This window comes from Silurus aristotelis (assembly GCF_946808225.1).
Source record: "Silurus aristotelis genome assembly, chromosome: 20".
NCBI classification, from domain to species: domain Eukaryota; kingdom Metazoa; phylum Chordata; class Actinopteri; order Siluriformes; family Siluridae; genus Silurus; species Silurus aristotelis.
Genome location: NC_139593.1, coordinates 15,249,191 through 15,276,303, shown reverse-complemented (window position 1 = coordinate 15,276,303; position 27,113 = coordinate 15,249,191). Strand labels below are relative to the sequence as shown.

The window sequence follows — 27,113 nt, the reverse complement described above, 5'->3', positions numbered from 1 at the left end:
GATCTGAGGTGCCCCCCTGCTTCACATTTTAACTGACAGTTGCGACATTCCATCCTCCTCCTGCTTGTCCTCTTACTTGTTACACATTCTTCGTTTGCTTAGTACCTGTTAGTGCCATAGAACAGATCTGAATAATATATAATCTGTGTGCGCTGTCTTACTTTCTGTTGCTATATATATATTTATAAATAAAATCAATCGATGTAAATATTTAACTTAATCGCAATTTTTTATCTGTTCTAAATGTACCTTAAATTAACTTTGCGGATATGAACAAACGTGTCTTCAAAGTTAAATTTGTTCGGAGTAGAAAAAATTATAAAACAAAGGAGAGTCGCCGCTAGCTAGTCATCAACCGTAACGAGTCTACATGGTACGCACTGGACGGAATTTTTTTAAGTGAATTTTTTTTTTAAATGATTTAATTATAATTTTCTTATTACTTAATACAAAATATTGTATACATATTTCGATTTGTTTTAGTACATTTTATTGTTTATTTGATAGTATTTATAGCTCTTACATCATTAGGAGATATGTGTTGATAGATAGATAGATAGATAGATAGTACTGGTACTATGCAAATAAATAGGAAATGCAAATAATAGCAGTTGTGCAAATTGACACCCAAATGAACAATAATAGATAAGCAGGTCTGAACTTATGCTTTTTGCTTCTCCATTTCTTCTTAAAAATGAAAAATTGTTCTTATTGAATTTTGCTAGAAAGCTAATTCTGCCACATTTTCCATTTGTTTTATGTCATTTTTCCCCAGAGGCTGACCTGCGAATCGGAGAGTTACACTGGGGTGACAGTGGTGTTTATTACTGCAAGGTGGTGATTGCCGATGATTTAGAGGGCCCGAATGAAGCTTATGTGGAACTCCTTGTTCTGGGTGAGCCACCATATACTACAAATGAAAATCTGCTACAATGAAAGTCTAGCTAATGTTCTCTCTCTATTGTGAAGAAATCTAATGCATATGATACTTGTTTGAAAAAAGTCGTTCTCAAATCTTGACTAATCGTTCATGATCATCAGGGTTTTAGTAGACCTGAAACTTATCCTGGGAACACTGGTCTGACCAGAGATACTTAATTAAACACTTGTTCATCGTACTGCACCAAAAAACACATTTATGAATTCATGAATCAGCCATCTACAAGTATGTTTTTTGGGAGAATAACTTTGGTAGCTGAGGCCCTGTACCGTATATATTACCTTAAGGCATTCACAGTGAACTTAAGCTTATGAAAGATATCTAACAAGATACATTATTTAAACAAAAGTATTCATATAGTATATGAAAGCAGACATAATTTTTTTTTATAGAACTCTTCTTTCTATTCGAAGGTCCTGATCGGTTTTCTTAATGACCCGTACGTTTTAGTGAACTGCAAGGTTCCTTCCATCAAAGACTACACCATAACACAGGAAGTGACAAATTCCAGCTATCTGCTTAGGATGTAAGGTCACGCTTTGAGAACAATTTCCTCTTCCTTAACTACTAAGACAGAGACCAAAATAGCTAGAATGTAACTGATCCCTCACTCTGTCTTCATGACATGTCTGTAGGTTTTTATTTATTAATGGCTTCTCAGAATTGTTCACATTGGAACAATATCAGTCCTCGTACATTTTCAGACCCATTACACAACAACTATAGGCAGGAGGAAAGACGCCAGGCTCTTCTGCCTTTTATAACCCCTGTGAATTATGGGTGCTGCTTCACAAATGCCTCACTGGGAAACCACCGCGCTACTCGTTAAAGACTTCGTCTACTGTGTTAAGCAGCATGATTTACTGCTGCACCTCTTAAACTTTCAGAATGTGTGAAATTAACTTTTCTAGTGGGTTTTTAGTCTAAAATACAATCGGGAAGAGCTGTATGAGTGTGCTTAATCAGTTTTTGACTTTTCTACATGAACTGGCAATGTTAAGATTATAGACAAAATATCTCATAGTATTGAGGGGAACGAAGAAATGAATATAGCTCGCAAAAATATTTATGACTGCACACATTTATTGGATTTTTGAAGGTAAATGGTTGCACAGAACTACATTAGGGGGCAACACAGCAATGGAGGTGAATACTTATGCAATAAAAGCTTTTGTGTAGATTAATTTAAACATAAAAATCCTACCGTTTGCTGTAATAATGATAACCTCCACTCTTACTTCGGACTGTGCTGGTGGAGATTTGTGCTCATTCAGCTACAAGGGTCTTTATAAAGTAAGGTTCTGATATATTTTTAAGGAGGCCTGAGGGGCAGTCAGATTTTCAATTATTCCCAAAGGTGTTCAATAGTTTTGAGATCAGAGCTCTGTACCAGGTCACTTCAAGATCCTGACCCATCTAAACCATATGTACATGGATTTGGGTTTTATGCACAGGCAGTGACATACTGGAATATGTTGGGTCTCCAAGTTCAAGTGAAGAGAAAATCTAATGCTACCACATCCAAAAACCTCATATATAATTGTTTGCTTCCAGCTTTGTGGTAACAGTTTGGGGAAGAACCACATATGGCTGGAAAAGTCAGGTGTTCCAATACTTATAGTTGTCCATATACTGTAAGTCCAGTTAAGTCGGATTTACCTCCAGGTAATTACACTACAAATTGTGGAAAAGTCTGTAATTTAAAAAGTGTTTAGTACAATTTCTGAAGTTTCTCAGTGTAGCTCACGCGTTATTTATTAAGATTTTGGATTTTTCAATTACAAATGTATACGGTTGGGGAAAAAAATTGAGCCAGATGTTCTACCTATATTTAGAAGATTCCATGGTTCTCAGGAACATTACCAGTGCGTGTATCAAATGGAGTTGGTGTGATGGTCTTCTATCTTGCCAAGGCTGAGGCTGCTATTACTAGAGTGTATACACCCTATACAGACAGGTCAAATGAGTGTTTGTGTGTTTAAAAAAAAAAAAGCCTGAATGTGATGTCATACTCGAGACAATGAACAGTGTTTAGGTGCCAACCATTCTCATACTCAAGCATCATCCACTTGGAGACATGCTCCCATGGCAACAGAAGGACGTTCTGTGTCTTCCAATGAAGGATAACGTGAGCAGCTATTGTATGAGCGTAAATGAAAGAGAACGAGAAAGAGTGAGCCGGAGGGAAAAAGATGGTAGAAGAGAATGTACGGCTGGGGAGGACGGGGGTTGTTGTGAGGCTATTTTAAGTGCATTCTCTCAACCAGAGGTCCAGCTATTAAAAAATCCTCGCTTAAAAATGTCAGTGTAGCCAACATGGTTGAATGGGGACAATTGTCACCATTTGAATGTTTTGCTATTGAGTTATAGTTTGGGACTATAAATAAGACTATTTGCAATGAATATGTTTGTTTCTTTACATAAAACTTTTCAATTGCATTACAGACTAAACCAAAGAGGCACCCGTTTTGAATGTTAGCCAGAGAGACTAAACATGTTATTTCCTGTCCTTTCTGTCCCAAGTTTTCTCCTTTTGTGTAAATAAGCCACATCGTCATTTCTGTAATCAGATGAGAGTGCAAATTAAATGAAAAGTCTATGAAAGCATGTTGTTACTCTTTTTTCCTTTCAAATTCAACATCCATAGCTCTGTAGCTAGACATTGATCTGATGATCTTTCGTCAGCAAATTTATTTACACATGAGATTCGATAAGCTGCAACCAAATCTGTTTCTGTTTCAGAAACTTGTTACATATATATATATATATATATATATATATATATATATATATATATATATATATATATATATATATATATATATATATATATATATATATATACACACACACACACACACACACACACACACAAACAGTATTTATTTCCATGTACTTGGTTTTGACTCCAGACTGCAAGGCTTTTTCTTTTGTTTACATTTTGTTTTGCTTTGTCTGGATTATTACTGGGAGAGGCTGCAGATGAGCTGATAAATCATCATGTGATGCAGTAATTACCACTGGTCAGTAGGAGAATGATGTGAAACAGCAAAACGACTGTACTTATCCTATCTGAAAGCTGTAGTGTTTTAGCCTCATACGTTTCATAAGGAGTGGCAGGAGATCCCGAGAACAAGCACGCTCACGAATGAGTGGCGCATTCTTGTACACTGTGTAGTTATGCTAAAAAGAATTACATCCCTGACCTCAGGATAGAGAGCAAATTCCAAGCTCTGGCTGAGTTAAGCCTTTTTGGATCTAAGCATACACTAGCACTGCCCAGGAGGTCCAGGGCCAGATCTCTATATAAGCCTCTTTGATTTCTGTCTGTTACAACTTTGTTCAGCTTGTTTTGCTTTGAACACTTGAGCAGTCTGTCCCGAACAATGCAGTACAGATCAAAGATTGGAAAAGGTCATGGAGTAAGACATGTTTGATGCTGGTTTGGGTGCATTTTTCCACAAAATGTTCACAACTTCATGGCCAATTTCTCTAAACAAAGGATTTAATTATCAGTACTGCCACCTTATAAGAGTGTTTTATTTAGATGTCTTACTAGATCAAGTGTCTGCTCAGTCAATCAGACATAAAAACCTAAAAAGCTTAATATTGTATAGGTCCTTAAACTACCAAAACAGATTTGACCTTCTGAGGCATGGACACCACACAACCTTTAAAGGTGGGCAGTAGTATCTTTAACCAAGACAATAACAGCATACCCTTTAAGTCCTACAAGTTGTGAGGTGGGGCCTCAATGGATCAGGTATCCATTGTCGATAATACAGGAAACAGTCTGTTACCCCATGCACTTAATTCTTACTCTGGAAATTCATCCAGCCACCAATAGCATACATTATGAGGACATAAGCAATAAAAAAATACCTGAATTACAAATGTACATAAGTAATGAGTATGTGTGTATAAAGTGTACAGTGCAAAGTATAAGGCTGGAAAGCATGCAAGTACACAGTCTTGCATTTGGTCCAATGTGTTTTTATTTACATTTGTGAAGTCGTGTATGTGTGTACAGTATGCACATGCAAAGATGTCAGCGTTTACCTGTAGTCTATGATGTTATCCTCCCAGTAACTAGATCAGATTTATTCTATGGAAAACCATTCCATGAAAGGGGACATCCACAAGGCCTGGTGTTTTTGAGGTGCAATGACTCATTCGTCTAGTCTTAAAATTTACTTCTTACTTTTACTCCTTTCATTTTTCTCTACTTCCAGTGAAAGAGATCTAACCATTAACATTCTGACTATTATATCCCACCTCTTGACAGGTGCTATGCAATAAGATAATCATTATTATTTACTAACACCTGTTTGTGTTTTTAATGCTATGGCTAATCGGTATAAATGTGTATACATTTAAATCGGCAAGGATTGTGATTTTATCTGTTATATTGAAGAGCTAAGTAGCTAACAATATCTAGAAGCTTTGATAGACTTATAACATAAGTAGACCTCGCCATCAACTAGTGGTTTTGTTATGAGGAGTGATTTCTGTTTTGTACAGTCAGGTACATGGTTGAGAATGTGAGGATGCATTTAAATAAAGGGATAGTTATGAATTTAGTTATGAATTTTGAAACTATGGGCTTATCAAAATGGTTTAATAACCGAAAGCCAACATGGAGATGTTAAGAAGATTACTCTTGAACTTTTAAATGTTATCAAAACAATGTGCCAGTGTAATGTAAGTATCTACAGGTAGTCCCTGATTTACGTTGGACATGCATTCCGATGACCCTACCATAACTTGAAAATATCGTTATTTGACACACGCTCTGAATCATGGGTGTAATCCAGCCAACAGCAAGACGCGACATCACCGGCAGGTTGACGTCATGACCAGGAAGCTACATGCAGTGAAGCGCATGCAGTCGAGCCAACGCTAACTTCTGCAAATGAAAAGGGAAGCGCGGCAGAGATGCAGGGAGTGTGGCAATAGCATCCACAATCCACCTACTGAGAGTCTGCTTGTTGGCAGGAAACCATTTCTTATAGGGGCCATAGCAGACAAACAGCTGCTCCGACTTCCTCCACCGACTACGTGTCCGTTTTGTTTCTCTCGTGGTCAGGGGCTTAAAAAGTAGGAGGGTAGAATGACAGGTAAAGCATGACAGGTTGTAGGGAGCCGTGGGCACCTTAGGTACATGCCCTGGTTTAGGTTAAAGGAAGGCACTGGCCATGCCAGGGGTAAACTCCAGGATAGTTGAGCTGTAGGTCCCCGACCTTCTTCAGGGAGGATATAGCAAGAAGGAAAGCCGTTTTGATAGACAGATACCTAAGGGCCACCTCGGCCAATGGCTCGAAGGGGGGCTCTGACAGAGTCACCAGCACAATGCGACTGCCCAGCAAGTGGGGCCATTTTAGCAGCATACGACCTCCTCATAGAGGGAGTTCTGAATCAGAGGATGATCTCCACTACATCAGTAGAGAGACCAGCTGCTAAGAACTGTACCCTGTCAAGGGGCCACAGCCTCTATAACTCTGAGCGGAGGTGAATCCCGGGATGTTGACAGCCCTCATGAGAGCAGTTTCCCCTGGGACCACAGGAGGATCTGCCATGTCAGCCTGTATAGGGGGCAAGATTGGAGACACCCCTGGTGGTTGATGTAAGAGACCAGCACATGGTGATCCCTCAGGTCTGGCAGGAAGTGTTTCAGAACCAGAAACACGGCCAGCATCTCCAGGCAGTTTATGTGCCACATAAAATGGAGCTTGTTCCACTCATGACCGCTCCCCGCCCCATGAGGAATGCATCCGTCGTTAGGATTACACGATGGCAAGGAGCTCCCAGTTAAGGCCCTGAGACAGAAACGCGGGTTCTTTTCATATATCTAAGGCTTGAAGGGCTCACCGCGAGACCTTGATAGTGCAGAGTGGATTGCCCCTTCTGGAAAACCCTCTGTCTCTGAGCCACCACTGTAGAGGTCACATGTGCAGGAGGCCAAGTGGAATCACACTGGACGCTGCTGCAATGATTCCCAGCAGCCTCTTGATCAGCTTTGATCTAAGCATGAAACAGCTGTGCCCGCATACTGGTTGAGTCCCACACCACGCTTAAGAAGGTGATTCTTTTTACTGGAGAAAGCATACTCTTTTTGGTGTTTAGTCTTAACCCCAGCTCCTTCATACAGGCGAGAATGTCGGACTGCCAGAAGCTCTGATCGAGTTAATATCAACCAGTCATCGATATAGTTCAGAATGCGGATGCCCCGAAGCTTTAGCAGGGTCAAAGCCGCATTCATGCATTTTGTAAAGGTGCGGGGGGAGAGCACCAGGCCGAACGGGAGGACCCAATATTGGTTAAGCTTTGCCCCCCAAAGGAAACCTCAGGAACCTCCTGTGAGCAGAAAGGATGGATATGTGGAAGTATGAGTTTTTAGCATCATGTGAATAGGTATGTGTTGTGTAATTGTGAACGGTCAGACTGGTTTCTTACTATTTGTCTTGTTGACAAACTCAGTGGACACTAGTCTTGAAGTGAACACAGTCAGTTCATCTCCATTATACTCTAACTGAGTTGAAGCATCAGTTTAGATTCATCAATGCCACATGCTACCCTCATTAACACAATCATGCATGCAGTAACCCAGTATATGCAAACTAGTGCAGAATTTGCCAGCCTTCCACAGGTAGGTCAGCTGATTCTTTCTTCCTCTTTAATTTTCTGCTGCATGCACCAGCCACCAATTTCTTGCCAACACTCTTCTCAAATCTTATCTTGCACCTCTTTTTTTGGCTGATTAACTTCTGCTTTTCTTCCTCCTCTCCTTCTGTCTCTTTTCTCTCCAGGTCAGACAGGTGTGGCTGACGATCTCCTGCCTGAGGTAGATCTGGAGATTATGCCAGGTATGGGAACTTCCCACCTGCCTTAGTTTTTCACACCAATCACCTAACTTTCTTTATCATGACTGCATAGACATTAGATGAAATACAGCATTGTTTCAGACCTGAATCTAAAGGGGTTTGTTAATTACCATTACTGCACTCCTCAAAATTGTTTATCTTTAATAACTGGACATTCGTTGAAAATGAGGATGGGTTCACTCTTGAGTTTGGTTCCTCTCAAAGTTTCTTCCTTATGCCATCTAAGATAACTTTTTCTTTTCACAGTCCCCACTGGCTCACTTAGTAGGGATAAGACAATGTCCATTGTTAAAAGCACAATACAAATAAAAATTAATTGAAGTCACACAGATTTCAGTAATACATAGTTAAAAAATTTGTTTATTTTACCTATCGTTTTGAACGAGTTGTGCTGCAATTATGTTTTATACGCAAAGCCAAACTGTTACACTATATAGATAAAAGTATTGGGACACCTGACTTTTCCAGCCTTGTGTGGATCTTTCCTAAACTGTTACCAAAAGCTGGAGGCACAATTGTATAGGACGTATTTGGATGCAGTTGCATTACATTTCCCCTTGAACTAGGAAACCCATAAATATGGTTTATATAAGTGGGAGTGGAAGATGAGCTATAAATCATATTAAGCACATTTGGGATGAACTTGAAATCTGACTACACCACATCATTACCTGATTTTACTAACACCCTTGTTGCTAGATGAGCACATATCTACACATGTACAATTCAATATCTGGTGAAACATTTTCCAAGAAGAGTGGAGGTTATTATACCAGCAAATAGGGACATAAATGGATGTTAAAAAGCACATAGAGATCTTATGGTCAGTGTCCACACAAAATGTTGTCGATATAATGTATCTTCTAAAATGCTATATAGTGTTATGTCCTTTACCACGAAGCAATAAAGCTGTTCATTTTTTTCCTTCATATCAGAATGATTCTGGGAATATGTATGGCTTTTCAGCTAATTAACCACAACCAAATGTCTTAAACAGAAGTACAGAGAGCAATGTTAGTACTCAGCAGTATGAACATTCAATTCATTTTTATTTTTATAACACTTTTAAGAATGGACATTGTCTCAAAGCAGCTTTGCATGAACATCTAAGTTCAGGCTGACTCATGAAGCACAAACAGAATTTTACAACATTAGTCACAGCTGATTTTATTAAGTCTTATCTTCAGTGAGTGCTGTAGTCATGATGTACAACATACCTCTACAGTCTAATCTCCTAAACTATTTGGTTTTGACATCCAAAACTCATTTAATTTTGTCCTGAGAACATTCTCTGCTATTGTTCAGTAATCAATTACTTATTATCAGTTAACACCTAACACCATATACCAGCTAATACCAGCTAACAATAACAATACCTGCTAACACCATAATCTATTGTTTATATTCCATAATAATGTGTATGTTGTCTTATATCCTATAATAATGGGAGTATATTTGTTTCTATCCCATAATAATGTGAGTATATTGCTTCATATCCCAAAATGAAGTGAGTATATAGATGTATATCCCATAATAAAGTAAGTATATTGGTGTACACCCCATAATAATGTGAGTATATTGGTTTATATCCCATAATAATGTGAGTTCATTGATTTATATTCCATAATAATGTGAGTATATCCATAATAATGTGTGTACATTGGTTTATATCCCATAATAATGTGAGTATATTCGTTTATATTCCATAATAATGTGTATTCATTGGTTTATATCCTATAATAATGTCAGTATATTTGGTTTATATCTCATAAGAATGTGAGTATATTGATTTGTGTCTTATAATACTGTGAGTAAGATGCTCTTTGTGCACTCTAAAACAAAAAAATATTTTTGTATATTGGTGATAAAACACCATATATAAACATAAAATCCTACAATTTGTAAAGGACATATTACTAGGCAAGGCTAGGTTTGTTTTTGTCCTTGACATAATCAGACTGCTTGTTCATAGCGTTATCAAAATGTCCATGGTTCTCTCAGATTGTTTAGATTTGTGTTTGCGGACGTAATGAATCAACCATTTTTCCTGATTATTCCATTCACTTACGTATATGTTAATATCGTCTTTTTGCTATACGTAAATACGGCATGTTTGTGGAACTTCCTGTAACTGTAATCTTTTCTTCAACAGGATTTGTACCTTCTTCCCTTGAAAAGCATTAGAACTGATATTTTATGATTGCTGAGTGTCATTGCTTTAAGACTGTAATAATCTTCCTTGTCATTCAGGCAATATACACTTTATGGACAAAGGTTTTTGGACACCTGACCATGCATCCCATTCTACAGTTAGTCCCCATTTGCTGTTATAATAACCTCCACTCTTCTAGGAAGTTATTCCACAAGATGGAGTGTGGTTGTGGGACTAAATGAGATTTGTGCCTGGGGTGCAGTCAGTATTCCAGTTTATCCAAAAGGTGTTCAATAGGGTTGACGTCAGACCTCTACCGCAGGCCACTCAAGATCTTCCACTCCAACCTACGTAAAGTATATCTTCCTGCAGCTGGCTTTGTGCACAGAAGCATTGTCATGCTGGAACAGTTTTGGGTCCCCTAGTTCAAGTAAAGGAAACATTTAATGCGACCACAGCCAAAGACATTCTATACATTTTTGTGCCTCCATACTTTTTAGGAAAGAATCACAAATAGCTGGTAAAGTCAGGTGTCCCAATACCCTTTTCAATAAAGTGTATATTGTATACCTGTTATAGTGTAAAGGACTTGTGTTATGGTCATGTCAGCCATTTCAAGCATATATTGTGACTTATCATGCAAAATCAATCCATTATTTTCTAATCCCAACACTGTGCATTTTCTTTCAGAGTGGGTGTTTGTAGGAGCTGTAGTTCTGGGTAGTATCCTGTTCTTTGTCCTGGCGGGTGTGTGCTGGTGTCAGTGTTGTCCTCATTCCTGCTGCTGCTACGTGCAATGCTGTTGTTGCCCCGAAACCTGCTGTTGTCCTCGTCACTGTGAGTACATCCACTCAATCCGGCATAATCTGTCATCAATCATGTGACAGGTGAACTAAGAGTTATATTTTGTAACACATGCAAACTATTGACTCAAATTAGACAAACCGGATTGTGTGTGGCCTTTCAACTTTAGTAGCTATCTACAATTAGTTGTAGCAGTGTGCAGCAGGTGCATCATTTCAATGGAATCGTTTCATATTACTAGGAAAGGTATTTCTTTTGCATTTCTGCATGAGTAAAAGTGCAAAGGTTCTTGCTTTATAATGTACTCGAATATCAAAAGTCAAAGATCATTTGATCCTTGCGATCCATTAAAAATAGAGAGTTTTCTATAGTTACTGAACTGTTACACCCTGAACTCCACACACACTCAATACTCATTCCACTTTACTTCGTACGCATCCGGGTCTTCAGCACCACCCATAATATATTAATCATAGTATACTGTTTACATGCTGTTTTTGAACAACATTGGGTTCACAACTGCACATACACTCTTGTTTATGGTGCTTGTTTGCACTGTCTTTGTCTTGCACTGTTTGCACCAGGTTGCACACGATGCACTTTATGTGGTGAGGACACTTACTTTAGTCCTTAACTTTCTGTCCTGTTAGCTGTAGCTCTCTGTTCAGTTATGTAGCTCTATGTTCTGTTATGTAGCTCTATGTTGTTTTATGTAGCACCAGGGTTCTGGAAAAATGTTGTCTCATTTTACTGTGTACTGCGTCAGCTATACAGTATATGGTTGAAATGACAATAAAAGCTTCTTGATATGTTAACTCAACACGAACTCTGCAAGAACCTTAGGGTTACGCTTGTGGTCTCGCAACAGGTTCTCATTCAACAAAATGTATATATGTATTTACTTAACAAGTCTGTAAAGTCTGCAAGTCTGTTGAGGAGTGAAAATTTCCCCTAAAAATGAACATACTCTGATTATTTGAACTGTACAGTAAAGAAGACATTAGTGTCCTCTAGGGGTGTATGATATATATCGTCTACGATAATATCGTAATTGTTGTTTTAATGATTTGGCATTACCTAATATATTTGCAAAATTTAAAAAAACACAACTACAGAGTGAACGCATATATTACGTGATGAAATCTAGTAGGTTCGAATCTTGTGCATTTAGAGTGCGTTCTTTAACTTTATAATTCAGTCTAATATAATGCATTTAAAAAAATATGGGGGCAAAGAAATTTACATTTATATCATATCATACAGTTAATTTATGCGAGTATTGATTTTATGCAATAGTTTAATAAACAAGAAATACATTTTTAAAGATACATTTATTTTGCTCTATTTTGCCAACAAATATAGTTCCAAACAAAACGACAGCACCGTGTTGCGTATCTGAGCGTCTCGTTTTGCGCTGTTTTGTGTCTCGATTGAACCGAATCATTTAAACAGGTGGTTCGCTCAATCGCATTGACTCAGTTATTAACAGTGACTTACTGGCGGTTTTGTTTCACATATAAAGTCAAATTTTTTAAATTACGCGCATATCCGTATTCAACGTTTTATGTTTAAAATAAAATCAATAAAATTAATGTTTTAAATCCAAAACATTATTTATGCAATTGTAACTGCGGGTTAAAGCAATACATGTTCCTCTGAGCTGAATTAAAGCATGTTTAAATACATCTAAATGCCACTTTAAATGCAGCTTCTATTTCCTCTGCATTGCTAAGATGAATTTTGTGGATACTGATTTAATTTGCTAGTTAACAGCCAAAATGACTTATTAAATGTAAGAATTTGACTCAAAAAATGCACATTTTTAGAAAATATTGCTTTATAAAGGTAAGTATAAAATGCCCATTAATGATAAAAAATCAATCCAAACTTATTGGAACAATTAAATTAATTAATCTCTGGAAAATTCTTATGTTATCCAGCACAATAACACACCGTCTTATTATCGTTATTGATAAAAATCCCCCAAAATATATATTTTTGTTGATATTGCACACCTCTAGCGTCCAACACTGGTTAGGATTTACTGTTTGCCATGCAAAAGCGGATATTTATCCTGCTATATACAGTATGACAGTTCATTAAATGTGTGTAGCTGCGTTAGTACTGATGATCTCTGGTGGCTGTTAATGATCTGGTGATCTCTGGCATTGAATATAGTCGAGACGGAGCCTTGCATGCAGCATATCTTGTCATTATTACACTGATTAGTATATTATTTTAAGTTATCAAGTGCATTATTCTATTTTGCTTTAGAAGTTATATAAGAGCAGAGACTATTATAACTGCAAAAAGGGATTAAATCGGAAATGGGGTATTCCCCAAGCAAATATGGATCTGATGTCCACAAGAATTCGGCTGTTTAATATAATATTGTGACATTTTTATTTACATAAACCATCCAATTGCTAACGTTCGAGATAAGGCTGTATTGTGTGTACAGAAAACATTGTACAGAATGCCGTATTTTACAATCTTCTTGCTATAGTACAAAGAGATTGCATGAGCCAGTAGGACCTAACATCTACTGTATACTTAGTGTTTTAAATAATATACTTTCCCCACAGTGTATGAAGCAGGAAAAGGAATAAAGACATCACCCTCCACGCCAGTAGCAATCTACCCTCCGTACTACATGCAAGGCATGCCTGCAATGGTGCCTATCCCTCCTCCTTCACTAATAGAACCCAAGGTGTCTGCTGCGCCATCCATCGATAGTAATATCCCTTCACCTCAGCAGTCTTTGGGTGAATATTTCACACATTTTACACAAAAGACAATGCACATTGTTGTGTTGTGTTATGTTGTGTTTGGACAATTTGCTGATATTACATGATTAGTCTAAAAATGATGTGACCACAATAGCATTAGCCAAATGCTAAAAACTAGAAATATTATTTCCAAAAACAGTTTTGCCTTCTCCCTAGTATTGATACACTAACTTTTTCATGTGATATGCGTTTTTATTTTTGTTGTTTCTACTAAGATTTAATACACATACTTAAAATACAAATTTAATAACTGGAATAGAAAATGGAAATGTAACTACCATTCAATTGTGTCAGTGAGATGATGCAACTGATACAGTACACTGCTCTGCAGCACAGTTATATGCTTGTTTAAGCCTCATAAAGTGTATTTGCTTAGCAAACAGATGTGAAATATAGACAGATAAGAACCAGTTGGATTATAGCTGGTAGTGCTTTTATTTTTGTTTCATGCAACTCAGAGGCTCTTATCAGGCAAAGGTTATCAATGTCAATGTGTGCAAACACGGCCCTCGATAAAAGACCCACAGAGAGAATAAAAGCACTTGGCACTGAATTTATTGTTATTTCTGTCTTTATCGTTAAGCAAAGCAGTACTGTATGTAGCGAATGTTTTCAGAGCTATAAAGATTCTACAGCATGCATACAGTACAGTTAATGGCCACTTTAATAGTAACACCTTTACTGTGCTAATTTATGCAAGGATCAACCAATCCTGTGGCAGCAACAGAGTGCATAACCATCATTCAGATACAAGTCAAGAGTTTCAGGTCATTTTTACATCAGAATTGGGGAAAAAAGTTTGATCCCTGCAATTTTTACTAGAGGTCGACGGATTCTGATTAATCAGCACCGATAATTGATTGCTGGAACTATCAGCTATCAGCAAAAATCCATACCAATAGTTTTTCCGGCTTCCGGTCCGCTGTCATTACGAGAGCGGCTTCTAGAGGCGAATAACTGACATCACGTGCTGTATGTTTTGACACCTGAGACCGGAGGGCGTGGTATTATATATTTATTATTTATTATTTATAAATGATGTTCATTAATTAACCTATTCATATTTTAACAAAGATCTGCAGTTTCTCAAATAGTAAACCAGTCCAAGTTAATATCATTGAGATCATTTTCCTCACATTGTGATATTCTACGTTAAATATTGACCAAACTCTGACCAAACTTTCCATGATTTTGTACTTCCTGATGATCTATGTTTTCATGTAGTGATTTAACAATAGACAAAGCAGCTTTACAGAATATTATAGAATATTATAACATTATAATGCATTGTTAAATTCATAAGTTTCTCCTTAATAAGTAAGCCAAAAGCGATAATGGGAAGAAAAAATGAGACAAAATGAGAGAGAAACCTCAAAAGGAACCTGTTCTCGTCTTGGTGACACCAAATGTTCATTCATTATAGTTCCATTATTGTTGAGGTGATCAGATAATGACATGAATGATGATATGGACATTAAATGTATTTTGGAATTTCGCTCAAGCATAAAAATTTTGTGTCTTGCACATGAATGCAGTCACACTCACACTTACATGTCCCTCCCTCGTAGTGCACAGTGGGTATCGTCTGCAGCCCACACCTGATCAGAATTCACTGAAGGTGCTGCAGTATGTGGAAAGAGAACTGGTGAATTTCAACCCGTCCAAGTCCCACAGCAGTCATGATTGTAAGCCACGTGCAGCTCTCAAAAATGCAGTTATCATAAAAGCCTCCTAATATGAGGCTGCAATTTTCTATTCAGCTACAAAATGTTCTCCAGTAGCTCCCTTTTTTTTTTTCTTTGCTTCTCTATTCTTTAATAGCCTACCGAATGCAGTCAGCATGATTTAAAGTTCGAGCTCATACAGTGGCACAGCATGTCCTGTAGACTCCATACAGTGTCTGATTGCTTTTAAATTAGTACCAGTATTTTGCATGAAGCTTTACAGGCTTTTTCTTTCTTCCTTCTTTCATAAAACTGACCAGTTATATAACCCTCATGCTCTGTTCATTACTTAATGATGTCTCACTGACTCAGGAAATGTCAATACAAATTAAAAATCTCAAAATTTGTGAATATATACAGTAAGGAAAATAAGTTTTTGAACACCCTGCTATTTTGCAAGTTCTCCCACTTAGAAATCATAGAGGGGTCTGAAATTGTCATCGTAGGTGCATGTCCACTGTGAGAGACATAATCTAAAAAAAAAAAATCCAGAAATCACAATATATGATTTTTAAACTATTTATTTGTATGATACAGCTGCAAATAAGTATTTGCACACCTTTCTATCAGCTAGAATTCTGACCCTCAAAGACCTGTTAGTCTGCCTTTAAAATATCCACGTCCACTACATTTATTATCCTAAATTAGATGCACCTGTTTGAGGTCGTTAGCTGCATAAAGACACCTGTCCACCCCATACAATCAGTAAGAATCCAACTACTAACATGGCCAAGACCAAAGAGCTATCCAAAGACACTAGAGACAAAATTGTACACCTCCACAAGGCTGGAAAGGGCTACGGGGAAATTGCCAAGCAGCTTGGTGAAAAAAGGTCCACTGTTGGAGCAATCATTAGAAAATGGAAGAAGCTAAACATGACTGCCAATCTCCCTCGGACTGGGGCTCCATGCAAGATCTCACCTCGTGGGGTCTCAATGATCCTAAGAAAGGTGAGAAATCAGCCCAGAACTACACGGGAGGAGCTGGTCAATGGCCTGAAAAGAGCTGGGACCACCATTTCCAAAGTTACTGTTGGTAATACACTAAGACGTCATGGTTTGAAATCATGCATGGCACGGAAGGTTCCCCTGCTTAAACCAGCACATGTCCAGGCACGTCTTAAGTTTGCCAATGACCATTTGGATGATCCAGAGGAGTCATGGGAGAAAGTCATGTGGTCAGATGAGACCAAAATAGAACTTTTGGGTCATAATTCCACTAAACGTGTTTGGAGGAAGAAGAATGATGAGTACCATCCCAAGAACACCATCCCTACAGTGAAGCATGGGGGTGGTAGCATTATGCTTTGGGGGTGTTTTTCTGCACATGGGACAGGGCGACTGCACTGTATCAAGGAAAGGATGACCGGGGCCATGTATTGTGAGATTTTGGGGAACAACCTCCTTCCCTCAGTTAGAGCATTGAAGATGGGTCGAGGCTGGGTCTTCCAACATGACAATGACCCAAAGCACACAGCCAGGATAACCAAGGAGTGGCTCTGTAAGAAGCATATCAAGGTTCTGGCATGGCCTAGCCAGTCTCCAGACCTAAACCCAATAGAGAATCTTTGGAGGGAGCTTAAAGTCCGTGTTTCTCAGTGACAGGCCAGAAACCTGACTGATCTAGAGAAGATCTGTGTGGAGGAGTGGGCCAAAATCCCTCCTGCAGTGTGTGCAAACCTGGTGAAAAAACTACAGGAAACTTTTGACCTCTGTAATTGCAAACAAAGGCTACTGTACCAAATATTAACATTGACTTTCTCAGGTGTTCAAATACTTATTTGCAGCTGTATCAAACAAATAAATAGCTAAAAAATCATACATTGTGATTTCTGGATTTTTTTTCTAGATTATGTCTCTCACAGTGGACATGCACCTACGATGACAATTTCAGACCCCTCCATGATTTCTAAGTGGGAGAACTTGCAAAATAGCTGGGTGTTCAAATACTTATTTTCCTCACTGTATATATATATAAATGTATTTTAGACAATTATACTTACCATAAGCAGCTTGAACATAACCTAATATGAATTAATATTTTTATTCAAATGATCTTTTATGTTTATCCGATTAATACATTTCTTGTTGAAAATATCATTTTTGATTTGAAATATGACTTAATAAGAGTTTATGTAATCAGTGACTGCTTTAACGACTTTGCATAAAAGCATAAACATTTGTTTGCTTAATCTAAAATATATGCATTTATCTGTGAAATGAACATTAGGAGTGTTTTTTTTTTCTTTATTTCCTTGTTGTTTTCCTCCTGTTGGCCAGCTTGCAGTATGTCAGAACTGAGCTCTTTACATGAAGCAGAAACCGACTTCCACCAGGCTTATCGGAAGGTTCAGAAGAAAGCACTACCATCCATTCCTGATATGGATGACCTTCCAGCTGTACTGAGCAGAGATAGAAACATGTCGTCAGGGCATACGCAAACGTCCGCTCGGCATCCTCCTCCTCGAGCGAACGAAGATCACCCAAGGTAACTAAGATTTGTAATATGTTTCCCTTAAAGGTCCAACCTCCCCGGTTTGATCCTGAGTTCAGGTTCTTCACATGTTCACTTGGATTCCATCTAGGTTTTCCAGTGCCTTTCTACTCTGCAAAAACTGGACTGGCTATGTGAAATTGTCGCTATGTATAAGAGTGAATTTTTGTGGCATTTTTTCCAGGGTGTAATTTCATTAAATAAGCTCTGGATCCACCACAACCCCGAGCAGAAAAAAGAGCATATAGTGAAGATGAATGTATGAATCATATAGCAAATTTTGACGTGTGTGTTGGTCTTGTTGTACGTGTATTCTTGTATTTTTTAATAGTCTATTGTATATGCACTGAAATAAATATATATAGGGAAGATATTATCTTTAGGGTAACTTGGAAAGGGCAGAGGTGATTGTGATGTTTCCACAGGTGGAACCCACGTTCCGAACACTTGCAGAGGAAGGCTTTTAATATGGGAGGACGCACTGGCTCGCTGGACGAACTTGAAGAATTTGCAATGGGCTATGTGCAGCGACGCTGCCGCGAAGACATTAGCGACGACGAGGCCGAATACATGACATCCGCAAAGCAAAGGCAGTATGAACACGAACGAGAGTTGTGGAGAGAACGGGAGATGGAGCGTGACCGTTATCCAAATTACAGCTCCAAACGTTATTATCCTAAAGATGTCCAAGATAGACCCCGTCCTCACAGTCCTGCTCCTCTTTCAGGAAATCCAAAACGACGAGGTACTGGGGACAGCAATCTTCGGCGAGATCACAACGCGTGGGATCCGAGAAGGCAGGAAGATGAGTGTGGGCAGGACTATGACGATGCCCTGCTTAATAGGTTATTGGAACGCAAAGCAAAAGCTGGAAGGAGCTTGTCTTCGAAAGGTGGCCAAAATGACGAGGAAACAGACAGGCCTTCCAAGAATAGCTCTCAAAAGAGCAGCAACAGTCACTCACCCAGCAACCGATCAGCTAGCCACCGGCCAACAGAAGAAGGCGAGTCGTTGCCTCCATATGTAGAAAGGGAATCGGAACGTTTTCGAGGCTCCGTGAACTCCCACCAACCTTTAACCTCCACACGCTCCAGAAAAGAACAGGAAAATAGAGAGGAACTGAGTAGGCCGCGTAAAGTGGTGAGTTATATGTAGGCTCAGTGTTTCATGAATCTTCCTTTAGAGTGCTTAAGAAAATTTCAGGGACACAAAAAAGATTTGTGAGGAAATCCGAGGAGAATAGCCATATCATGTATTTGCACTCTAAAAGATTTCCTCAAAACTCACATCTTGATCAATTATTTCATGTTTATCTCTTATAGACATTTTATGATGAACAGAATGCACAAGTTGATTCAGACCTAGGTTTTTTAGTCACGGTTCGTTTTGTACCTCGCTTCAACAACAGAAAATAGCCTGTACACAGGTAAAAAGAACAGGAGAAGAAATGTACTCGGAAGCATGGGTTTGCTTCCGTTTGAGTTTTCCCCCCAAACCTTTAACACCGCTAACATTTCAACAGTTAGAGAGATGCCAAAATAAAGATTTGTGTGCCCGTGAGCACACTCTGAATCAAAAAAACACCAACAAGCTGGAGTTGGTTTTTATTAAGAAATTGAGTTCCTTCATTCAATTAATTAATGTATATGGATCTAAGTTACAAACCAAGTAGTAAAATGTTAAACAATTACCGTTAAATGCTAATTCGGTACATAAAATCCCAAAATATTTGTGGCCATTTATTTATTATGTCTGCCATTGTTCAGACTGAAAATTGTATGAGCTCACTCTATGCCTGATCGTTTTGGCTTAAGGTCAGATTGAGGTGATAAGGCAGAATATGTCACCCAAATAAAGTTATACACTGTACGGACAAAAAAGCTTTGGGACACCTGACTTTTCCAACCATATGTGGTTCTTCTTTACCACAAAGTTGAAGCCCCATAATTGTATAAAATGTCTTTAGATGCAATAGCATTACATTTTCCCTTTACTTGAACTAGGAGACCCAAACCTGTTCCAGCATGACAATGACCCTGTGCATTGAAGCTTCATGAAGATATGGTTTATATGGGTTGGAGTGGAGGATCTCTTGCTATTGAGTTCTGACCTCAATCCTATTGAACACCTTTGGGATAAATTGGAACACTGACTGCATCCCAGAAGAGCAAATGGGGACTAAAGGTGGCAGGGCATGTCCAAAAAAGCACATAGAAATCTTATAGGCAGGTGTCCACAAACTTTTGTCCATATTGTGTATGTTTTGGTATATTTTGTATTAACTTGAAAAGGCAGTGGGTGTTTGTTTCTATGAAACAGAAATATATAGTCATTCAACAGTTGTATAGAATAGTATTATTATAGTAAGAGAAACCTTTAGAAAATATGCTGTCCTGCCTTTCTTAAATCAAATGAAATCAAATTGAATCTATCAAATGTAATCTAAAGCAGACATATGATTATGAACCTGGATTCGAGGCTAATTGTAATTATTTTAGCCATTTTATACTGATTGGTTTAATGCGTTTAAGTTGAACCCGTACCTGCTTTGCCTGTACACACTGTAATAGAGCTTTGTAATGTGCTTCACTGAGATTAATATTTGCTTTCATTGCTACATACAGCACTAATACATAGGTCTGGTGTTTTTTATTGTTTTATTTTTTTAATAGGAAAAGCACAGCTGTCTGTGAATCCATAAGCATCCAAAGAATTTTCCGAAACTGGGTTTATTAATATCTGCTGTGTTGCACACAGAAGTAGCTGTTCTGAGAACTAGATCTAACAGAGGAATGTATCTAGAACTATAAATAAAGTTATAAAAGGCATGCCAACAATCAAGCAAAACTTTAAATTTGCAACGTATTTACTATGTTTACTATTTCTAAAGACATAATAACATATTGGATATACAGTAGATTAGGTTACTGACTGTCTACTGCAACTGCAAACACGCTGTAATCAGTTAAAGGTCGAAATGTCAGTCATATTCATTACTATTTCAGTGATTGACATTTAGTTACGAACCCAATTCACCTCATTTGAGACGTTCATTATCATCACTTAACGTCATGTTGGGAGGCCAAAATGTGGAACCTGTGTCCAGCATACATTTATTTGCCAATGTCACACTTCATAAAGAGGTAAATGGCATCGGTCATATTGAATAGCTTTTGAACAATTTACAGTATTTTGGAAGTATTTGTTTTTTTCTTTAACCTAGAAAAGCTCTACAAGCTTTAAATTGTATATTTTGGTCGCTACCAAAGAACCTTTAGTTGTGCTTTTCTGTGTTTATTTCTGAACCAATGTAATTGTAGAGATGTGTGAAATAGTTCATCATCCATCATCCTACTCAAAAGCAGCTAAACACAGTCAAAATTCCCTACAAACAGAAACACGACAGGATCCTGACTAATATTATAACAGACTTGTGAAAATCAAATAATATGGTTGTTTTTACTGATTGAAAATATCCATTAACTAGATCAGGGGTTTTCAACCGGTGGTCCGCGACCCCCTGGTGGTCCGCGACGGCATTGCATGTGGTCCGTGACAGCCTACATAATTTCACTATTAAAATCACTTTTTTTCCATAATAAATTTTTTTCAAACATTTCCAGAATATTTGCACATTAGTGGGAAAACTGAATTTAATGAAAATATCTAAAATATTCAAACTGACACAGGATGGCTAGCTTTGCACCTATCAGGCCTATGCTTTGCTAACGTTGTGTTTTGCGTCATATACGTACACATTCATCTTGCGCGCAAAATAGACCAGCATCTCGGAGTTAAGAAAACACATTATTCAGGTTTTATTGAATAGACGCTTAATAGTTTTGGTGAATTGAAATTTGGAGTGGAGCTGTTAGCTAACGTTTCTAACTAAGGTGAAGTTTGCTAGTCAGCACCAGCATGGATCGCTTTTTACAATAGTGGGCCACGGATTACTTGTTAGTCAGAATGGTGGTCCCTGGCACAGAACCAGTTAAAAACCCCTAAACTAGATTGTCAGAAACTAGAGAGAACTACAGTAGAAAAGGTTAAACTTTGCTCCATTATAACTACTACTTTTACCACATTTAGCAGACAACCTTATTTAGACCGACTTACGTCTCTATCAATGAATAAATCAACACTTAGGATACCATCAGCCTAAAACTCTATTGGGAGGCATTATAGCACTTTTTTTAACAAAGACATAAAATAACAGAGACAATAAGTGCTATTTAAAGTGTTTCAGGAAGAGGTAGGCCTTCACCCATTGTTTGAAGATAGGCAGTTTACTCAGCTTTTCGGACATCTAGGGGAAGTTCATTTAGCCACCTCGGTGACACAACAGAAAAGACTATTACAATCCTAACTGAAGCTGTGTGTCAGTGGAGTTGTGCTGGTGGTGTGTCTAAGGGCTTCTGTGGACATTTTCAGGCAAACAGTTTGCGTTAAATAAATGAACGGCGCGTTTTGCAGTGAAATACTTGATATTTTGTATAATGGATTTCACCAATGTTTATAAATAGCATAGACACACTGGTAATAATAATAATAATAATCATTATTTTTTTTATAGCGCATTTAAATTAGCATCTCAAAGTGCTTTCCAAGCGTAAAAAAAAAGTAAATAAAGATGAGAAAAAAAAGAAAATTATATATATATATATATATATATATATATATATATATATATATATATATATATATATATATATATATATATATATATAAAATAAGAAAATCATAAGAAAAATAATAATGAGAAAGATAAAATAAGTATAAATATAAAAATTTATAAGTAAATAAACATCACAGAATAAATAAATCACAAAAATAAGACATCACATAAAAGCTATCCTGAAAAAGTGAGTTTTTAAAAGCAGATTTAAAAACAGTAAAAGACTCGGCCTGTCTAATCTCAGTTGGGAGAGAATTCTACATCTTTGGTGCATGTGAGGAAAAAAGCCCAAACACCCATAGAGCGTAAACGGGTAGTTCGGAGGAACATGACATTATGGCTGAGGATTCCTGTATAATCTTAAAACAAGAGACACGTGATTTTTTTTTTGAGACTGTAAAGGAAACCTATTTTTTTAAATGCCATAATACTAAAAAACATGTGGGTAAAACAGTCAAATGAAATGTTATAGGAGGCACTCTTAGGGATCGTTGTAGGATTTGCTTATTCCTCTTGCCATGATTAATTTACTTCCCTGATTAGTTATATATTTTTAGCTGCTTAATGCTGCTTTTTTTTGTTATTTATAAATACAGAATATATTTATATATACTGTATATACACAAAACAGGATAATATATTTTGAAATAAAAATTCCAATAATTGACTCACAACCCTTCACTTGCACTATTGTCACAGTTTACTTATACTAATCATTGCATGAACACACAAAGCGTCATTTACACTTTCTCTTTTTTCTCTTTCTCTTTTTTTTGTAACAGAACACACTCCTAAGCAGAGATTCACTCATAGTCTGACCAGCAAAGTCAGGCATCTGTACGCTTCCCAAGCTTCTGCCCACTGATCTTCTCACTATATTTTCACGTGCTATTCGGCGCTCGTTTTCATCCTGGAACGCTCATCCTGGAATGCTCTGAAGATTAAAAGGAGGACTCGTGTTTATTGCAGCGACACCCAGACTGTGCTGGAGAAGCTCGAGTTAACAAAGAAGCTTTGCGTTCTTAAATAAAAACACCTGTTCTGCACTTCAAGCGGGGAAGAAACTTAAAACTGGAAAGTTGTTTGGTGGTGAGATCGAATGTCACTTTGCGAAAGTGTACTTTTATTCTTCGAACACTTTTAAAGTTAAAGGTGTGGATGCTTCGGTTCAAGCAGATACAAAGATATAAGTAAAAGGAACTTATAGGACAGTATGTGTTTGTGTTTTTTCAGGTAGAACACATACAGTCATTGCAGGACCATGATAAAGCAGTGTGAGTAATGAAAGCCCTACAGTGGCCATAAGCATAAGGGGCCTTAATTGTGCACAGTGCACAGACAAGTCTTTGTGATGACACACTCCATGCTGCTTCATGAGATCAGACAGCGAATGACGTTTTTTGTGGCGTCCTGAGATTTGCATCTCTCATTTCCACAATGACATAATGTGCCCACAACCATTATGTGCTACTGTATATGTGTACTTTTTCATTTCTCATAATTTGCCTATGTATTTTTTAATACAAAATATATAGTTGAGAAACTTGACAGTTAATAATATCATTTTGTTTTTTTTTATCCTATGACATTTTTCCTATTTATGCCTGTATCCACTATATGGACAAAAGTTTGTGGTCACCTAAATATATGACTCGTATATACTTTTTAAACAGCCCATTCCACATTTAGTCTTTATTTGGTGCTATAATAATTTTCACTCTTCTGGACGGTTGTTCCACAAGATTTTGGAGTGTGCTTGTGGAGATTTGTGCTCTTTTAGCCACAAGGGTGTTAGTAAAATCATATACTGAGTTAGGTGAGGCGAGGTGAGAAGGCTTAGGCTGCTGACATCATTTTAATTGACCCAAAATGTGTTCAATATGGTTAAAGTCAGAGCTCTATAGCAGGCCATTTAAAATCTTCCACTCAACTCATGTAAAGCATATCTTCATGGATCTGGATTTGTGCAGAGGGGCATTATCATGCTGGAACAGGTTTGGATCTCCCAGTTCAATTAAAGGGAAAATTTCATGCTTCTGCTTTCAAAGATTATCTACAATTGTGAGCCTTTACCTTTGTACTTATAGTTTAGGGAAGAGCCACATACGGCTGGAAAAGTGTGTCCCAATACTTTTGCCATATAGTGTATTTGTACATAGTGGTTTTTTTTTTCCACTTTTAACAACTGTTATTGTCATACCCAGGTTTTATGTTTAATACTAAATTTTATCATTAACTATAACTATCAGAGGAATATGCCAACTCTTTCGGATCAACCCTCTGTATGTTGCGTCCTAGATGTGAAAATGATGCATATACCACAGACAAAGGAACAAGAGCTAACACGTTTACTTGTACTGAGAAAAGACATGAAAACCTGCTTGTTTGGGAACATTATCCTATCAATGTATAGTGTCAAATCAGTAATGTTGCAAATGGGAATATATTGTATAGTAGCACAAATATGTACCTACAGCATACTTTATTACAGCAGACACTGCACAAAGCCAGAATACCCACTATGCAGGGTCTTGTATACACAAACACATGTCACTCTTAAGGAAAATTTAGTGTACAATCCACCTTTTAGCATGTTTAATGGTAGAAACCTGAAAAAAAATGCAGAAAACTCACAGGTGTAACATGTGAAACATCACACAAACATAGAACCCTGATGAAACAGATATGTGAGAGGAAATCAATGTGTATAATGTGTTTGTATAATACGACCTAAACTTGTTTTTGCTATTGATTAAATTAACATGCTATTGATTGAATTACTGGTTAACAGACACAGTATATGGGACTCTTGTAAACATTTTCGGCTGCCCAACTGTTCTAAGATTTCCATAAATGTCATTATGAACCATTATAAAAGTTTTACAAAATTGGGTAAATGTTCTTTTCTAGTACCGTAAAATGTTTCCCATTCCGGTGCCCTTTACTAACATAAAGCGTCTACTGTGATTGAGTGAAGCAGCTCGTCCAATGCACTTCCATGTAAATCAGTCTGTTTTTTTTTTCTTGACTTTGATTTGAAATGATCAGCATTAGATTAAACTGATGGTCAGTAGTAATAACACAGTACATACAGTAAATCACCATAAATGATTATATAGATAGTGATTTACATAGATAGAACTACAGTCTATAGATGGCAGCTTATAGTTTAGGTTTAACATGCTGTACACTACCACCCTTTAATTTATTCAGCAAAAAAAAAAATGTTTAATCGGTGTGTCTGAGGCCTTTTTCTGTCCACATTTTCTGTAGAAATGTTGCGCTGTCAATGAGACTGTTTCATTAAGAGTGACTCATGCACTGAGAGTCCTTGTCTATTGTTAACACAAGTGTCTCTCTGAGAGACATCTCAATTAAGCAGCGTACACTAGAACACCAGACTTACCATGATTACACAAGTACAGACTCAGGCATAAATAAGTGGATTAAAAACTAACAGTCACGACTTTCATAACTCAGTAATATTGTCTAGTTCTAGAGTTACAAAAGGGAAAACCTTTCTGAGCTATCATTTGTTATACATGCTTTTATAACAGTTTGTCTCTCCCACAATGCCATGCTGACTTATTTATTTTTGCTACAGAAATGCTTTTTCAGGTAGTACCCCAAATGTACTGCACATTCTTTTCTATCCAATAAAAAAATCCATTACATTACTCTCTGACAGTTGTGTGTTTGGCAGTTTGGTACAGTGCAGAATGCTGGAATATGGGCTGTTGACCAGAAGCAAGGAATGCAATTGTGAAACTGGCAATACAGAACACAACACATTATCTTCATCATGTAGCTCGGCATTTGAATAAAAAAAATCACACACTTTGAGCAGCTGATTAGCGATCAGAGAGTCCAGTTGGGTTTGTTCCAATTACGAGTCAAAATTTCTTGAAATTAAGACATAGGATTCAACATGATATGTCATTAAACATTGAAATGGGAAAAAAAAAAAACATGAGGTCTAGTGTGTAAAAAGGGTACAATTCCAGGAAATAGCTTTCTACAGTTTTTACAGGCAGTTCCTGTTGGTTCTGGGAAACGAGAGGAGTGGATAGCTTATTTCATATTAATGGTCAAAAAGAAAAAGAAAAATGTAAGAAGTTGACCATTTCTCTGACACATGCATTAAATCTGCATTTATTATTATTTTTTTTTTTTACAACAATTGAAGCAACAGGACAGCCCTTATAAGCTTTTCTACTTAAAGTGCACTGACTGAATATTTAGAGAAAGCACTACTGTATATGACACTGCTGTTGCAGAACTGGTTTGATATATGCTTGCAACCTCATGATTTCAAGAAACACATGGACCTCACCTTCTCTTTTTAATGGGACCATAATTTCTCAAATTTAAATGCTAATTTGAGTGTCTGCCACTGTTTGGGAGCTTTGGTCAAGTATTTTACAACATAAAATAAGTAAAAACTGGATGCCAACAGTGTAGAAGTAGATGCCTTCACAACTAGGATTTCAAATCGTTTTTGTTACTACATTAAAGGCCTTAATTATCCTTAAGATTGACTTCATTTGACCTTAAAAACTAAAGATAAGTCGAGTGACGTTGACTCCCATCATGATAGTTTTATAGAAATCCTACAGTCATTAAAAAACTATGATGAATTAAAGAGAATCCTGGAC

The 27,113-nt window shown here is 37.3% G+C and overlaps 1 protein-coding gene across 6 annotated transcripts in view; it reads left to right on the top strand.

Annotated features, from left to right (window-relative positions):
* The window catches only part of LOC310715705 (immunoglobulin like domain containing receptor 2), a 37,358-nt gene extending 11,223 nt beyond the window's left edge, over window positions 1–26,135 (top strand). Inside the window, exons 3-10 of one of the 6 annotated variants that reach the window (XM_083522337.1) lie at window positions 776–895; window positions 7,747–7,803; window positions 10,664–10,810; window positions 13,363–13,542; window positions 15,135–15,251; window positions 17,570–17,777; window positions 18,209–18,923; window positions 23,241–26,135. In XM_083522337.1, the coding sequence (XP_083378463.1) occupies window positions 776–895; window positions 7,747–7,803; window positions 10,664–10,810; window positions 13,363–13,542; window positions 15,135–15,251; window positions 17,570–17,777; window positions 18,209–18,923; window positions 23,241–23,276 (1,580 nt within the window). In that variant the 3' untranslated portion in view covers window positions 23,277–26,135. Of the gene's footprint in view, window positions 1–775; window positions 896–7,746; window positions 7,804–10,663; window positions 10,811–13,362; window positions 13,543–15,134; window positions 15,252–17,569; window positions 17,778–18,208; window positions 18,924–19,105; window positions 22,379–23,240 lie in introns of those variants that run through there. The other 5 variants (XM_083522336.1, XM_083522339.1, XM_083522341.1 and 2 more) reach the window with 5 other exon arrangements.
* Window positions 26,136–27,113: the final 978 nt, after the last annotated feature.